Below are 17,726 nucleotides of genomic sequence, written 5' to 3'. Positions count from 1 at the left end.
CGGAATAAAGCAGCCTGTGTTCTTCAATCATTCTACCGTGCCCGCATGGTACGAAACAGTTTCCTCATTATAAAAGGAGCAACTATAAAAATCCAGTCTCTGACTAGGATGACACAGAACAGGATTCGCTATCAAACCCTGAGAAATGCGTCACTGGTTATACAGCGGTACTTCGGCCTGAATAAATGTAGGCCTCAGGAAAGAGAGGCCCAAGACTACATGCCTGCCGACTACAAAGGTAAAATGCGACAGGGTACAGCCGGAGTTAGTGAGAGCCCCATCCAGGTAATCAGTGCTTCATCTTCTAAGTACCATATAATTGCCCCAGAGGGGAAATCCCAAATCTCTGAGAGTGATGGTCGTGAGAAAATACATGGCAGTAAGAAGTACCATAAAGGTTCAAAGGTTGCAAAGCAAAAGCGACGAAGGTCAACGCTGGCCTTGAATTTTTCCGGATCTCGCCACCCTGGGCCACAATATTAAGACAAAGACTATCCGGCCCCAGAGTTCCGTCAGAAGCTAAAGAAACAGTCCAGTCATTTGCAGGTTGCAGCGGCCTATGAAATAAAGTCAGGAAATGTAATGGACTGGAAGTCAAAGAAAAAAAAAAAATATGTGTTTGGGGAATTGACCGACAATTTTTTGTTATTACACGTGTGGACTATGTCACGGACACTTAACTATGCAAATAAGCTAGTGTAGTTATGCTATATTAGGCCTCTAGAATAAGCATTTTGTCAATATTACAATGTTATATTGGTTCTCTGTGTTGAAAATGTAGCTAAACTACAAATTAATATACAGGGTTGATGGACCTTAAGATTACAAGGCTGTAGTATAAGAAAAAAAAATATTGGTAGCTTACAATATAGAAATAAAATGCCCTTTTCGGTTGGTAAATATATAACGAGGTTCATATTCTAGAGTAGAAAAACCCAGGGAGGTAATAGAAATTGTCTGGTTTTGTGAATATATTTAGCATATCCTGGGTTGTAAGAATGTGTGCTAGACACTTATTTTTCAAAATAGTTCCCTAATAGAGAGCAACAAAATATGTTTGCCAAGTATAGTCTCTTATGACGAAACCTATTGTCCATAATTGCCGTGGAAAAAGTTAATATTCGTGTCATGTGAATACTTAATATTGTACTGAGGAGTTAGCTCAAGTATTTTAGGTAGGATGCTCACCCCAGTGAGGTCCATGGCCGCTCACCCCAGTAGGTGTGAGCTGGGGAGGGGGATATGTGACATAGTCCAAAGATGTTAGGCAGCTTTCTGCCCCATTTTAGGTCAGAAAGTGCAGGAATAGTTAAAAATGATCCGTTCCACAGCTTCTCATTAACTCAGGCAGCTGGATGGAAAATCCAGACCACAGATTACAATGGCTCTAGTTCTCCCTCACCTGCTCTTCTAATCACATGCACAGGTATTTAGAGCAGAGAGGTTTTGCATTTCACTCTCTCTCCTTAGAGCCTGGAGGCTGGGGGTATCGCTGCTCCCCGGAATCCAGTTCGGAGTGGACGGCCCCTCCAAGTATCACAGTACCAGAGGATTTGCCTGGACACTTGGGACCGAGTTCCCACCACGAACAGATAAGACAAAACAAATGTTTACTGCTGTTGCTAAAAGACTGTGCTGTATCTAGTGACACTAAATGAGAGGGCATTGTTTTAAGCTGGGGAACCAGGTTAGTTGGCCAGCAGCTGTTAGAGAGACTGATTCTGATGTGTAGTTAGATCCCTGAAAGGGATAGAATTTTTGTTTATATAATTTGGTTTCTTGCTATTTGAAATAACAGTGTGGGAAATACTATGACAAAAATATAAGTGAACCGCTGAATGAAAATGTCTGAGTGCCTCTAACCTACACATGTTAAAGCTGCAGTCCCTTATTTGGATGAAAATAAAGCAGGCAGAAGCCCGAGTTAAGCAATGTAATACTTTGCATGATCCTGTTTTCGTATAAATAACCCTAGAAGACTGTGTCGGGAAGAACCCAGACAGATGTCAGCGCTACAAAAGAGGGGCGTTTGTCACAATACATACACACAAACAAACACACGTGTATACGTATATACACATCTCAACCCCCTGTGCTTGGGGTCCAAAGAATCACATCGCGTTATAAGCGGATATGGTATGGTTACAAATAATGTACAATTGTATGCATTGTACAATACAGTATTTAAGATAGCAATAATCGTGTTGTAAAGTATTCATAAATACGAAAATTGGGAGCCACGCTTGTATCGCGCTATAAGCGGATTCGCGTTGTAACTGATCGCGTTATAACGGGGTTGAGCTATATATGTAATTTTGACGACGACGCTTGGCTAAATCGTTCAAATTCAGTGATAAATGTTAGGATTTTGTAAATCAATGGGGTTGTTGTTTTTTATAAATACTAAACAACCTCTGGTACAGTGACCCATAATGAAAAATAAGTGTCCCTTTAGTATAGAACCTTTAGTATATAATCGGGACTAGAGATATATAGCTCTCCCACCATGATCATCCTGATTGCCAAATGGGCTCAAAAAAAAAAATTAAAAAATATATATATATATATATATATATATATATATATAACGATAGATAGATAAATAGATGGATAGATCTTATTCAAATCCAAAGGTATTGCCAAAATGTGGATTCAAATCCCATGGAAGGCAATATATATTACGTATACTGTGCATACAAGGTATCTGATTGTAGATATGGTAGAAATTAAAACAAAATACCCGTAGCCTATATTGTATACCAGGATGTGTAATGCAGGGAGGAGTCCTAGATATTAATAAAGAAAAACCTTCATAATCTGAATCACACTAAGGTCAGCGATAGAAGTGAACCACCCTGATGTTGATGCATTTCCTCCAGGGTAATTCTGGGTCAATGCCCTATAGTGAGCTGGTTCAACTGCAGCAGTATCAGATCCTTAAGGGTAGTGACTATTACCATAACCTTAAAATGCGTCCCAAAGGTCCTATGAAGTTTAATGTGTGCTTATCTACTAGACCAGCGGTGCGCAAACTAGGGGGGCTCGAGACTTCCCGAAGGCACTTAAAGTAAGTGCCGGGGGAACTGCAGGGCCTCTGTAAACCTTCACTTACCTAGGCTCCGGCGGCTTCCTTCGTCGCAATGGCAACGCGGAGGTCATGTGACGTCACGTTGCTATGGCAACATGACGCCGGAACGCAGGTGAGTGGGGGTTAGGGGGGGCGCGGGAGTGAGGGGACCGCCGGTAGGGGGGCGCAGGGAAAAAAGTTTGCGCCCCCCTGTACTAGACTATTAATAGAAAGTGGTGATAGGTAGTCTACCAAAGTATAGGTAAGTAGATTTAGTATATTCAAGATAGCAACATATACTGTAACTCTTATAACAGACAGGACAATGGATATGGTATACAAATATCATGACCTGGAATAGGTGATGTTTATACAGAGCATACAGCTGCAGCAGCCGTTATTCAAACAAATCACGGCGCCAATTTCGTGCTCTTCTGTACTCCACGCAGCACGAACGCGGCCAATCGCCCCAAGCACCCGCTCTTATCGCGATTGCTTTGTTGAATTTCATGGATTCTGTTTCTGTTTCAATGAAATGAATGAATTGCAATGTGTGCTACTGTGGTACTGTGTCAATTTCAGGTGTTTAAAAACCAGAACTCTAAAATGCCATTTTCTGCACTCGCGTCTTAAGGCAGTAAGTTTGGAAGACATCCCGCGTCATGACATCGGTATTCCGATGTACATAACCCGTGATTTGTTTGAATAACGGCCGCTGCAGCTGTATGAAGTGTTGATCCTGGATAAAAGTAAAAGTTCCCTATGGTAGGTGGTGATAGGAGTATGGTATGAATACTGCAATAGAGTACACTGGTGAGGTGGAAATATACACCCTTAACAGTAAAGTCTTAATAGCGAGACAGTAAGTGTTGTATAGTCATAACACTTAACCTGAGTTGCTCTAGGAGAGAGCACAGTGTAATAGAGCAGTCGTGGTAATTTTAACTCAAAACCACCTAACCACAAGGTGAATAGGTTAACATCTCTTCTCCTCCCTGCTGGTGGTGTTCTAAAAACACCCCTTATCTAATGCTCAGCTTGCCAGGAAGCTATATGCCGAGTCTTCTACAGCCGTAACAGGGAAGCGCTGGCGGGTTGATTCGCATAGAAGCGCTGGTAAGTAGAATTCCCTGCACATGCACTTAAGTGTGCTGGTAGCCGACGCGCGAGTTTCGCGTGATGTCACGCTTTATCAAGGTGCCTTACGATACCGTTTGAAGCACGAGATCAGGAGACTGCACTCTGGTAATTTTGATCACAAGTTCTTTGTGCGGCACCACCTTGAGAAAGGTCCCATTGGGGGACCGAAAGGTCGTTTTGTGTGTCTTTTTTTCAATACAAAGAACTTGTGATCAAACTTACCAGAGTGCTGTCTCCTGATCTTGTGCTTTAAACGGTATCGTATGGTTTATTATTGCTTTATGGGACAAGCACCCAAATTATATTATAATATTATTATTATACAATATATATTTATATTATGTATTTAAAATCCTTTTTATTAAAGTTTAATAACATGGACATGGAAGATTAAATGTGGAAAATAATCAATAGAAAAGCTGCTATATCTTTATTAAGACTTTAGTAGTTGTAGCGTTTTAAGTATGGATCCAAAAGATCTCTCTTCTGCAGAGTTGTAACAATCGATCACTGCACACAATATCAGAAGTGATGTGTTTGATGCCTTTTATCTCTAATCCCATAGTGTCTTTATTAGGGTATTCCACAAAGTGTTTAGAAAGACTATGTTGCAAAAAAAAAAAAAAAAAGCCTTGATATTATGTTTATGTTCCTGGAACTTGGTTTTGAAGGGTCTGATCGTACGGTCCACATTCTGCTTGTCACAGTATTTGATGAGATAAACAAGAAATTGGGCATTACAATTGATACGTTCTTTTAATATCCTTTTTTTTCATTTTTGAATGTAGACAAAGAAAGAGGGGTACCCTCGCTCAGCTTGAAGTAGGGTGGGGGATGGTGCTCCTCTAGGTCAAGGTAAGTTCAATAAACAATATACCGAAAAGTACTATAACAGTAACAATGATCAGGGTTATAACCATCCTACATAGACATATTTAGAGGACACCCAAAATCAGGAATAACAAATGCTGCAGTAGTACACATAAGCAGATAAGCATTTGTTAATCCTGATTTATATGTAGATAGTTATAACCCTGATCATTTTTACTATTATAGTAGGGCATATTTATAAGACCGTCTGGCCTCACTTGGTAAAGGGCTTATTTAAACCCTCTATCCAAGACACTTGTATACAGTATGTGAGGTTATAATATCAGTGTGTACTCAGCTTATGTGGGTCTTCCTAATAGAAGGATTTTTCCTTGTTATACTCACAGGGCAGGGTCAGGGATTGTTATATGTATACCTGAGTGCTATATGCGGGACATTTCTGTTTTGTGTGTGCCCTGTTTCTGAGAAGATGGATAGATAACTATAATATGTTGCATTCATTCTTTGAGATGATTGTACTAGTCTCCCAAGTCTCAATGTGTGTATATTATAGTCTACATTCCTTTATCCTTCTCCTCCCCCTCTAATCTAATTCTCTTCCTGTTCCACCATATGCTTAGTGCTTTTAATATTAAATAGTCTGATTTTCATCTTTATAATCACTATCCTTGGGGTCTCCTACCAGTTTTTATAGTATCTAGTATCTATCGACTTCTATGACCCCCATTCATATGTACTAATCCTGTGCTTTTACCTACCATGGATTACAACCCATAGTAACATTTTATACCAAGACGTCTGTGATTGGCCCATTGGTCTCTCCCAGACCTAAGTAATCGAGCAGGAGATAGCATACATCATCCCTTGATGAAGTAATTCTTTAATCACGAAACACATAGAACAAAAGTGTTTTGTTTTCTCTTTTCTTTCACAGGGCAGAAGCGCGAGTTTTTTTCAGACAGTACGCCGACTCCATACCGTATGGAGTTATTGTCAACAGCACCGTTGACTAGCTTGTGGATCAGCAGTTCGATGCGAGGCAACGAAGGAACCCTCTTAAGGACACGCAGAGACTCTTCCAGCTCTGTTCTAAGATAAGCGGTTTTATTCTTTTACATTGTGAGTGTGTTTTTATTCTACTATTTGCTGATATAACTGTAGCAAACATACTACACAATGAGGTTGTCTGTTAATCTCATTGTAGAGAACATATACACAAAAAAATAAAAGGAAAATGTTTTTTCTCGTAGGTGGAATTGCTGCTTTAAACTGCACTACCATAACAATGTGTGTCTGACACCAAGTGAAGCTAATCATAATAACCTCAGAGAAGAAGAGGAAGGAAAAAACGGAGCACTATATCCAGTGCTGATGGATCCAGTGTTAATGGATCACAAATAATGAACAAAACACACCAATGCGTTTCGGACTATGAATAGCCCTTTACCTTGATAAAGGGCTATTCATAGTCCGAAACGCGTTGGTGTGTTTTGTTCAATATTTGTGATCCATTAAATTAGCTTTATTTTTATGGGAACGCATCCTGGTGGTTTTTTGCTGTATCATCAGCACTGGATATAGTGCTCCGTGGGATCATAATCTACCAGGTTACATCTTGTTGGACAGTTATATAATATATGGGTTGTTTTTCCCAGACATCATTCTGTTTTACTGCGGTTTTGTCTTTAGAGCACCATACAACATTTTTCATATTATAATCATAATAACCATATCAAATCCCACACTGGACCATAGCGGAGGTATTTACAGCAAAAATGATCTGTCCTGGACAAGCTTTGTATTCAATACTCTTGGTTCACTCACCACTTGGTCCATTGGGTCACTAGAATAGTAGCTTTCCGAATGGGTACAGCGGACCCACACAGGCTTAAGCAATTCTTCATCTTCCTCCTCATTGTTTTCCAACGGGTTCTCTTCCAGAGGAACCTTGTCTTTTATGGCAGTGCAATTCTTTTCCTTGCCTGAGGCCTGGCTCTCAGAGGGACATTCCTTGTCCTCCTCCAACCGTGGTCGCTTCCTGTCTCGACCAGGGGACGGGCTTCAGCAGAAAGCAACAAAAGCACAAAATCAGTTTGTTTAGGCATGTTATTGTTTGGGATTTCCCCCACCCCCAACCTACTGCATTACAATGGAAAACGAAGCTAACAGTTATTATATGCAATGTTCCCCAAAGTGCTTGGATGTGGAATCTTTCAAACTTCATACATCAATGTTTCTGACTTACCCACGAGGAACAAAATAAATACACCAAGTAACATTACCATATAGTCAATGACATTTAATTACGGGAAAATACAGATTTTTATCCCCACATAGAATGTTACACAATCTAAAACTAGACTTCAATATTTTAAAAGGAGAATCTAGTAGTGCACCAAGTGACATTATTCCATCTTGGTTCAGCACCAAGTGTTAGAAAACAATTTTGTGGTCTTTGTGGTCTTGAAAGTGAAAAAAACCTCCATGTTGGTCCAATAAAAAAAAGGAAGGAAGTTATACATATATACACACACGCGTGCACGTGTTATATAGAGATATAGAGCACAGCTGGCACTCCAAGCAAAAGAGTCAAATTGTCAGGTGCATGTTCCATAAGACAAGTATATGCAACAGATTGCCTTCCCAGCAGGGAAAGCAAAGAAACAGCACTCAGTAGTAAGTAGCAAAAAGATTGTATTCAAACACCATGACAGCACATGTGTAAACCAACGTTTTGGTCCCTGAAGAAGGTCCTTAGTGGACCGAAACGTTGGTTTACACATGTGCTGTCATGTTGTTTGAATACAATCTTTTTGCTACATACTACTGAGTGCTGTTTCTTTGCTTTCCCTGCTGGGAAGGATAGATAGGATAGATAGGATAGATAGCAAAACTGATTTAAAATAGTATTGCAATGATGTCTATGAGAGCCAACCCAAAGAAAATACAAAGTACTAAAAAACACAAAAGGCGCAAATCAGAGACACAGGTGCATGGATATACAACACCTGAAGGATAAATACGTGAACAAGTCCTATATTCGAATTCCACGAGATGCACCTATAAATGAAAGAGACACCAATAAGGTGAAGTACGTTTATGAATAAAATGATTGTGCTAGCAACAGAGGCTACTTACAATGTAGCAGAAATAACAGGCACATCAGTAAAATGCTTTCAGATCACTGCATCAAAGGGGCTGATAATCTCAGGAACCGCTCACTCCGTCTGTGTGCTCGGATGCAGAAGCTTCACTGCTCAGCTGTAATCAGCAGTTGCGCGGGTCCTCTGATGGTGACATCACTCCCCTAAACGAGGATACCGCTGGCTCCGTTCACTCGGTGAGATTAGCCACAGGGCTCAATTCCGAAATTGATATAACCGTCCCAATAGCCTTTAAATAAGGCTTTGCAGCAAATAGAAAGACAGTTAAAAGTCCTGAATATAACAGAAAATAGGGAGATCTACTGAGAGACCCTCACCCTACTAGTTTCGTCTGAGTTTGGACTTCTTCTGGGGCATGACTCAGACATCACCTGAACATCATAAATACTAGATTGCAAGGTCCTGATAGGCTATGCAAATTAGAACTAGTCTCTTTACTAAGATAATCAGGTGCTAAGCCAATTAAAATAGAAAACAAAACAGTTAAGAACCTGGTATTTATATAAAATATACAAAAGTTATATAAAAATGATCTAATACAATTGAACATATATAAATTCAAAAGACAAGAAATGGAACTGAAAAGCTCAATTTTATACATCAAATATAATTTAAAAAAATCGTCAGAATTAAATGTAAGTGGAAAAGACCAAACCTTGCTAGTAGCTGGAAATTTCTAAATTATATTAAATAAGGAAGGCACCTAAATCAACATCCACATTGAGACCTAGTGGAACAAGAGTTTTCAATGTATGTATCCACCTGGTCTCAAGTTTAGATTTTGTGTTGATGGTATTGCCTCCTCTCCAGTTATATAGCAGTTTGTCTATTCCAATACAAATAATTCCTGCAGGATCTCCGTTATGATATTCAGCAAAATGCTTGGACAAATTATGTTGCATAAATCCTTTTTGTATATTAGTAGTATATGCTCGGCAAAACGCAATTTTCATTTTCTTGTGGTTCTACCCACATACTGTTTTTTGCACGGGTATTGAATTAGATAAACAATATTAATGGAATCGCAACTGATGAGGTGCTTAATCTTATAGCTACTTCCCGTATGTGTAGAAATGATTTTTTTAGTCTATTTGGAACCAGGAGGTTCCAATTTACACATCTTGCATTTCAGACACTTATAGAAACCTTTAGTGTCTAAAAACGTGTTATTATACACTTCTTTTTTGCAAGATGGTTTTAAACAACTGGGAGACAATTCAGTTGTGATTCTATTAATATTGTATATCTAATCCAATGCCCGTGCAAAAAACAGTATACTGCTATATCACTGGAGAGGAGGCAATACCATAAACGCAATATCTAAACTTGAGACCAGGTGGATACATACATTGAAAACTCTTGTTCCACTAGGTCTCAATGTGGATGTTGATTTAGGTGCCTTCCTTATTTAAAATAATTTAGAAATTTCCAGCTACTAGCAAGGTTTGGTCTTTTCCATTTACATTTAATTCTGATGATTTTTTTAATTATATTTGATGTATAAAATTGAGTCTTTCAGTACCATTTCTTGTCTTTTGAATTTATATATGTTCAATTGTATTAGATCATTTTTATATAATTTTTGTATATTTTATATAAATACCAGGTTCTTAACTGTTTTGTTTTCTATTTTAATTGGCTTAGCACCTGATTATCTTAGTAAAGAGACTAGTTCTAATTTGCATAGCCTATCAGGACCTTGCAATCTAGTATTTATGATGTTCAGGTGATGTCTGAGTCATGCCCCAGAAGAAGTCCAAACTCAGACGAAACTAGTAGGGTGAGGGTCTCTCAGTAGATCTCCCTATTTTCTGTTATATTCAGGACTTTTAACTGTCTTTCTATTTGCTGCAAAGCCTTATTTGAAGGCTATTGGGACGGTTATATCAATTTTGGAATTGAGCCCGGTGGCTAATCTCACCGAGTGAACGGAGCCAGCGGTATCCTCGTTTAGGGGAGTGATGTCACCATCAGAGGACCCGCGCAACTGCTGATTACAGCTGAGCAGTGAAGCTTCTGCATCCGAGCACACAGACGGAGTGAGCGGTTCCTGAGATTATCAGCCCCTTTGATGCAGTGATCTGAAAGCATTTTACTGATGTGCCTGTTATTTCTGCTACATTGTAAGTAGCCTCTGTTGCTAGCACAAAATTTTTATTCATAAATGTACTTCACCATATTGGTATCTTTTTCATCTATTAGGTACATCTCGTTGTGGAATTCGAATATAGGACTTGTTCACGTATTAATCCTTCAAGTGTTATATGCACCTGTGTCTCTGATTTGAATCTTTTGTACATACATACATACATACATACACACGCACACACACGTAACAGCTGCTATCACCAAAGCGACAGCAAAGAAACAGCACAAAGATGACCAAAGTTTCGGTCCTCTAAGGGACCTTCCACCGGGTGGTGCCACCCAAAGGAAGGTCCCTTAGAGGACCGAAATGTTGGTTATCTTTGCGCTGATGTGTTTTGTCAATACACTTTTTGCTTTGATGAAATTTGAGTGCTGTTTCTTTGCTGTCGCTTTGGTGATAGCAGCTGTTACCTATTCTTACTCTATGAAGCATGCACCTTGTCCATTTACTCATTTGCTTGGAGTGTCACACACACACACACACACCTTTCGCCATACTGTATAACGAAAGCATTTTGGTGGTTTCTTGTTCCCGTCATCTTAATACCATTAATTTGATGATGGCTAGAGAATTACTCCCAAGAAAGTGCTGTTTGAAGAAAGTAAAGTAAATAGAAAGTGCATGACAGGTGCAGACACTGTAGAATACAAAATACATAACACGTAGATTGACAACATACAATGTTAAGTAAAAATCATATCATTAAAACAAGCATGCTGTTGAGGGCAGTGTTAGCTACAACAAATTATTGTTAGAAATAATACCTTCAACGTGTTGAAGTTTAAAAATGCAAGCTTTCATGAACATTTAAATGCTACCTCACTCATACCTAATATGCTGCAGAATCTATACTGTAAACTTAGCACTGGAACATCATTATTCATACATATGTAAAATTAGGAATTCTATGAGGAGCTCAAGAAAAAGCAGTTTTGAAAAATTATATAACAAAATATGCACAGTTATCTACACATTGGGAGGAGGTGGCATAGCAGCAATTATTGCGGGTATGGCAGATTCAATGTGATCATGGTTGAAATGGCGATACTAAAAACTACTTTCCACTCGGGCTTAGCAAATGCAGATCACCTTTTTAAAGATGCCACCGCTGTAATAATGAAAAAGTGTGATGCAAAGCCAAATACGACTACTGAACATTTGCAGCCAGAATCTACCTTTTTGGTCTCTTCCTGTAGCTTCGACACGGCATTGGTGACCTTCGACTATCCCGACGTCGGTGCTTCTCTCTTTCCCTTTCCCTTTCGTGTTTAAAAAAGAAAATGCATTGTTAGTCAGTGCTCACACATTGTAATATATAAATGGCCACATGTCCTTTTCCTTGTTTCCATTTACTTTTCTTTCAACTACAAAGCATTTGCTTTTTATGCAACTGGATTGGATTGTGATAGTGTCGGATTAATCTCTGTGCCCAAAAATAACACAAAGTAAATCCCACTTGGTGCGTGTGTAGAGTAACTGCTCCCTCAACCTTGTAAGTGCCAGCTGGGCAACTGGATCAGACTGCCACAGGCTCTGAGCCTATAGCACATTGATCTACAGCTGTACCTGTAGCTCAGGGAGGGAGCAGTAAAAAGAAGAACTGGTAACATAATTGTTAATATCTAAATTCAAACCTCTTGCACTATCCTAGGCAACATGGATTTATGTGGACGTGTCAAACAATTTGAGCTATTTTATTTGACGGTCTGACAATGGTAGTAGATCAGAACACAGCTGTAGGTGTATCCCCTTACATTGATTTTAGTAAAGTATTTAACACTGCTCCACACGTTGAAATGTCTGGGAGCGGGGTTTAAGCTGGCTGGACAAAACATAGCACACGGATAGGTAACAGAGGATTGTGGTAAATGGAGCTCACTATGTGCAAGGGTTTCAATAGCAGTGCCTTAGGGATCAGTATCGGGACAAGTGCACATTATTGTCTTCACTAGGGTATTACAGATGGACTGGAACAGTACGTATGCATTTTTGAAGACGATGCGCGGATTGCTCAGAAGTGGCAACCAAAACGATTAAACATTTGGCTAAATATGAGCAAAGGAGAGGTCATTACAAATGAACTCTCAAAATTACATAAAGACATTGGGAATGCAGGTAGGATGTTTGTTTGTATCCAAAAAGCAGCAGAATGAGTGCAATAAAGCAACATCATAGAAAATAATTGATAAGAACGCAACCATATTACTGTGTCAACCTCTTAAGACTTGTCCCCAGAAGGACAAACTAAAACAGAAATGCTGCACCATCTACATAACAATACGTCACCAAAAAGATTTCAGAAACTTTACACAGAATATGGATGAAAATAAAAATAAAAAGACAAACTTTTAAATACATTAAAAGTATAAACAGCTGGATGATTTTTTCAGAGAAGGAGTAATGCTGAGCGAAGAGGACGTGCTCTTAAGCAGGAGGGTCAACAGAATAGTGAGAAGAAAGACTTCTTCAGTGAATTCACTGAACATCCTCTCAGCAAAGTTGTGGATGTTAATGTACAAAGGATATTCAAAGCTGTTTGGTATAAACACACGTGGCCTAAATATTCAAAAGATAAGTAGAATGTGGGTCTGAGGATTTACAGCAGGCAGGAAAATGGTCAGACTATGTCTATTAAAGTGTCCCTTGCATGCCTTTCTGTTTTTAAATAAATAGCTTGATTACGCTGTCACTAAGAAGTGCATATTCAAATGCTTGAAACTATCCATCTTAAAGCCAGAAAGGGCACATTTTAAGTGCTTGTTGCTTGTAAAATGTGTTTCTACCACGAAGGAGGCCATTTTATTTGGCATCCCACTCTTATTGAGTATGACGTGAAGCATCCAATGAACAGAGCTTAAATATACATGAGCACTGAGAAGACGACTGCGCCGCATATTGAATATAAGTTCCTAGCACCCAAATTAATAACACTGCCTATAGTGCAAATGCCTACAATGTGAAACAACTCATTTATTTCTGCCCATCTCACATCAACGGGAAAAGAAAAAATAACGCACGGATTCCCTCAATCTCTCCAATTTTAATGCACTATAGCTTACCGGCTTCGTTCGTAACTTGAGTGACGTGGAGGAGTCCTGCCACGAGACGGTTCCTTGTTGCAGTAATACTCCGACCTTTGCCGACTGCTGTCTTGCCTTCTTGTACGTTCAGGGATTCTCTCTCGGTATCGCCGATTCCCGTGCTTTTCAGACCGGTGCCTGTCCCCATGGCTGTACCCTCGGTGTCTGTGATCTTCGTAGTGTTTGCCCCTGTCCGGTGTCCTATGCTCACTTTGCGGCTTCTCTGCCTGGTACTGTCCATGGCTCGTGTGTCTGTAGTTGCTGCTCCCTTGAAAAGAAGCTGAACTCTGCTGGTAGCTGTTAAAGTTCGGAGGCGGTGGTGGCAGTGGTGGAGGAAAAGTCTGCTGGGAGTAGCCAGAGGCGTATGCAGCCTGAAAGTTCACACGTGGCAGTGGAGGGGGCATAATTGGTGGAGGGGGCATGACAGGAGGCCCCATGTAAGGGTAAATGCTTTGTCCGGAGGGCGGTCGTGCAGCTGGAGGGTTACCTGGACCAGCTACAGGAGGAGTAGGGGGAAAATAGGGTGGCACTGGGTAACTCTGCCTGACTTGATGGTTTAGATAAGGAGGCCTTGGGGGACACTGGTTTATTGCACTCTGTATTGGTGGGGTAACAGGTGGTGGATAAGACATGAAATCAGGCCTCGGGGGCATGTAATTAGTATTCGGCACGCTGGAGAAGGTGGGAGGAGGGATACTCTGAGGATCAAAGCAATACTGCCCAGAAGATTGCTGCAGCTGAGTGGGCCTCAGGTTTGCCGGTCTATAGAACTGCATGGGAGCCCCAGGGCCTCCTCGACCTTGTGAGCAGCCTTGTCCTAAATGTAAAGACATGTTCTAAACACATACAAAAAAAAAAAAGAATTATGAAAAACACCATCATTTATAAACAGGAGTCACAAATAGTTTATAAGAAATCACAAGAGAAACTGAAGGTTATTAGTTTTTTTTTTACAGTAAATCACTGCCTTCAACAGAACTTTTGTATGGCGTGCTTCTTTTGGACCCTAGTTCCTACTCCGTTGTTCAGATAAATCGGAGATATCATCAATCAGAATGGTAAAATGCAACATGAACATATTTAGACAATTATGTCCAAAATATATTTATATGAATTTTCACCACTGTTACTACGCAGGTATATAAAATCTATATTATTGCTATACTGTTTAAGTATTGTGCTCTTATCCTCAGTTTTGCACTTGATTGGACTCCGTTTTAAACACAGTTGTATATAAGGTTTTGAGATCTGAAGTAGATGAAAATTTGAATAGCTGTCATCAGTCCTGGATACGTAAAGTTACCAAACATTCCAGTTTCGCATTTTTTGCCCCAGCTATCTCAGCTACTCAAGGGTCCTAATACATTTGTCAAAATGTCCTGGCTTTGAGTGTATATGTGATAGGTTGAGCAGTAGAGAACAGCGGTGGTGCATTATGCACTATAAGAGATAGGATCCATCACTACTCAAATCATCAATCAATGCTTAATTTGGTGAAAACCGCACCCCAAAAGTCCCTGTATAGTCAAAGTCATTGGGGACTGACAAATAAAAGTACCGTCACTGTGAGATATACTCACCAGTCTCTCACTAAAGCACAAAGTCTGGCAGTAATATCTCTGCTGACAGGAGATAGTAAGGAGAAGACACGGCTATGAGAGAACCTGTGAGAAGCAGAGAGAGCTCAATGTGAACTTAGGAGCGCACAGTGAGCCAAAGTACATTCACCCACAGGCCGTTGGGATCACTGGTGAATTGTGACCATTTGTTCTTACAGGGAACAATGGTGGAGAGGCATCTTAGACTGTTTCCATACCTATACATTTTCTGAAGTTTGGATACATTGTACAGTAGTCTAGAAATGGCACAGAGCTTCAGAGATGTCACGTCTCTTCGTTTTGGGTGCACATTGGCCCATTAAAAAGTATCAAAACCAATGACATATATCCACATCCCAAAAATGATGTTGGCCCATGTAGCCATGTCCCCCTGCCTTCCCCTTACCTCCAATGCGGCTGCAGGGAAGGGTGTGGCTGTGGTTGGGGACTTCCCCTGGACTCCGGTGAGAGGGAGAGAGGGAGCTCCGTTACGCTGAAGGCTCTGCGGCGAACCCGGCTAGCTGGGGCCGCCATGACAGACAAGCGCACGTGCGCAGTAGGGGTTCTGACATCCCGGCGGGGATCAGAGCTCGCGCATGCGCAGACAGTGTAGAGTTGTGCCGGCCCTCCACTATAAGGCTCCGCGGGCACTACAAGCCCCAGCATGCATAGGGGCAGTCAGGTGCAGGGAACCAGCCAATAGGGATGCAGCAATCCCCTGCTACCTGATAGTTACTTTTTGCGCACTGGGACCACGGCAGATAGGGGTACGTGGTATGTGCAGGGGTCTTTGACTCCTGCACTAGGCCAGAATCACCCCCGCAGGCCCCGACTCCCCTCAGCTTGTGGTTGCTGCAGGGACCGGCCCATAGGATAGGGACACGGTCTTGTAGAACCAGTATAAGTCAGGGAGACAGCCAGGACGCAGCAGCATCCTGGCCCTTGGTGGTCTGGGACCAGATCACCCCTGAAGAGACTATCGCTGAGGTGGATACCTCGTGTGGAGATCCCCCCCAAGAACGGACGCACCGGAGTCGCCAAGCTCAGTTGGGTCATTTGGTTCAGTTGGGTCCGTGAACCCCATCGCAGGACACAGCAGGTGCACACACTGCGTCAAAGTGCACCAACACACAGTACAGTGGCAGCGCTGACCACACAAAAAGGGTGGGGGCTTTATCCTTGTGGACACGAGTGGTCGAGTGCACGAGGCCCTCATAAAGTACTGTGGGGACTGTGGACAAGAGTGTGGGACGTTGGTGGGTGCTTACGGCCATGTGCGGTTGGCGGCTAGCTGTAACCAGTAGCCAATATATATATATATATATATATATATATATATATACATACATACATACATCCATCACAGTAAACTGTTATTTTATGTTACCAAGAGTGTGGTTATTGTGTGATATATATATATATATATATATATATATATATATATATATATATATATGTCCTGTAACGGGCAAATCCACATCGTAGGATCCGTTACAGGTGGAGGCGCTGACGAACCTTGTTTCCGGATACACCCTAGGCTCCCTGCAGTGGAGGCTCAGACACATCACCTCACCGAGGGGGGTGGGGGGGATACATGTAGTACACCCATTATAAGGTGTAAATATATAAGGTATGAGAGCCTGCAAGCAGCCTCCAGGATCAATGCGACTGCCACAACCCTGAAACACAGCAACAAGTTACAACTGGTTTTAGGTGCCTCCGTCCCGGCCGCCCTACATGAAGGATAATAATATTATTATATTACACTCACCAGCACAAACTCAACACGCAGACAGCACCGGGAAGCAAGCGGATGTCCCGCCCACCTACTCTGAGCCTGATGATAGGTCACATGTAAATTGCTGCTCAGCGCCAATTAGTCGGAAAATGTGTCAATCACACAAGAAGGTCTCCGGATGGTGGCCAGGGAAGGGAGTGAAACGGGGAACCAATCAACGTAATAAAATTGAGGACAACACGCACGCTCTGCGTATCGTATACTAACCACGTGACTGAACGTAGCGCTTCTGACGGCCATCTTTATTTGGGGCAAGTTACTGTGCGTTCAAAGAAAATAAAAACAATCCCATATTTTATAAAAGACACATTATAATTTTCCAGGTGTGTTTTTTTTCACGTCTACTTTAACCCTTTCACACATAGGAGCCGGAATGTGCATTCCGATGCAGTGACCTGCAAGACTATTGGTCACGGAAGGGTTAACACACACAAGGGACTGGCGAGCAGCCTCGTGCACTGTGTCATCACAACAACCAGGGCAGCGGAAGCTTCAGCAGACAGCGCTTCCCTGCCAACTACCCACAGACCAATCGGAGCGCGGTGCCCCTTGTTTTACTGCCCGCCTGGAAGCAAGAACCCCGCATGTTAGACAGACAGCCATATAGTGGCGTGTGACGAACCCGCGGCCGCTGCGCACTGAGGACGTTCCACTTTGACAGTGGAGGATAACGAACAGATTCTGTTTTGGAATCCTTGTTTGTTCCTAAGATCGGGCGTTATTCACCTGTCACAATGAGCAGCACCACGCAACAACCTCACCGCCTGAGAAAATACAACGACCTGCCGGTCTGGGTGGTAGAGGACCACCACGATGTATGTACCGCATCCACCACTCACACCGTCACATGTATTACCTTAGCTGTATAATTATTATTTTATCATTTGTGACAAGTGTAC

The 17,726-nt window shown here is 41.4% G+C and overlaps 2 protein-coding genes across 6 annotated transcripts in view; one reads left to right on the top strand and one right to left on the bottom strand.

The window, feature by feature from the left end:
• The window catches only part of DROSHA (drosha ribonuclease III), a 222,659-nt gene extending 205,748 nt beyond the window's left edge, over nt 1-16,911 (bottom strand). Inside the window, exons 1-5 of one of the 4 annotated variants that reach the window (XM_075585899.1) lie at nt 16,545-16,746; nt 15,012-15,095; nt 13,411-14,267; nt 11,527-11,610; nt 6,863-7,097 (exon numbers count right to left, since the gene is read on the bottom strand). In XM_075585899.1, the coding sequence (XP_075442014.1) occupies nt 6,863-7,097; nt 11,527-11,610; nt 13,411-14,264 (1,173 nt within the window). In that variant the 5' untranslated portion in view covers nt 14,265-14,267; nt 15,012-15,095; nt 16,545-16,746. Of the gene's footprint in view, nt 1-6,862; nt 7,098-11,526; nt 11,611-13,410; nt 14,268-15,011; nt 15,096-15,435; nt 15,646-16,544; nt 16,747-16,800 lie in introns of those variants that run through there. The other 3 variants (XM_075585898.1, XM_075585900.1, XM_075585901.1) reach the window with 3 other exon arrangements.
• Nucleotides 16,912-17,310: 399 nt separating this feature from the next.
• The window catches only part of C2H5orf22 (chromosome 2 C5orf22 homolog), a 45,118-nt gene continuing 44,702 nt past the window's right edge, over nt 17,311-17,726 (top strand). The window contains exon 1 of one of the 2 annotated variants that reach the window (XM_075585903.1): nt 17,311-17,642. In XM_075585903.1, coding sequence (XP_075442018.1) covers nt 17,562-17,642 — 81 coding nt within the window. In that variant the 5' untranslated portion in view covers nt 17,311-17,561. The remainder of the gene's footprint in view (nt 17,643-17,726) is intronic. The other variant, XM_075585902.1, reaches the window with a different exon arrangement.

Source organism: Ascaphus truei, chromosome 2 (genome assembly GCF_040206685.1).
Source record: "Ascaphus truei isolate aAscTru1 chromosome 2, aAscTru1.hap1, whole genome shotgun sequence".
In the NCBI taxonomy this organism is placed as follows: domain Eukaryota; kingdom Metazoa; phylum Chordata; class Amphibia; order Anura; family Ascaphidae; genus Ascaphus; species Ascaphus truei.
Note: the sequence above shows the minus strand (reverse complement) of the source record. Positions and strands in the feature narration are given on the sequence as shown.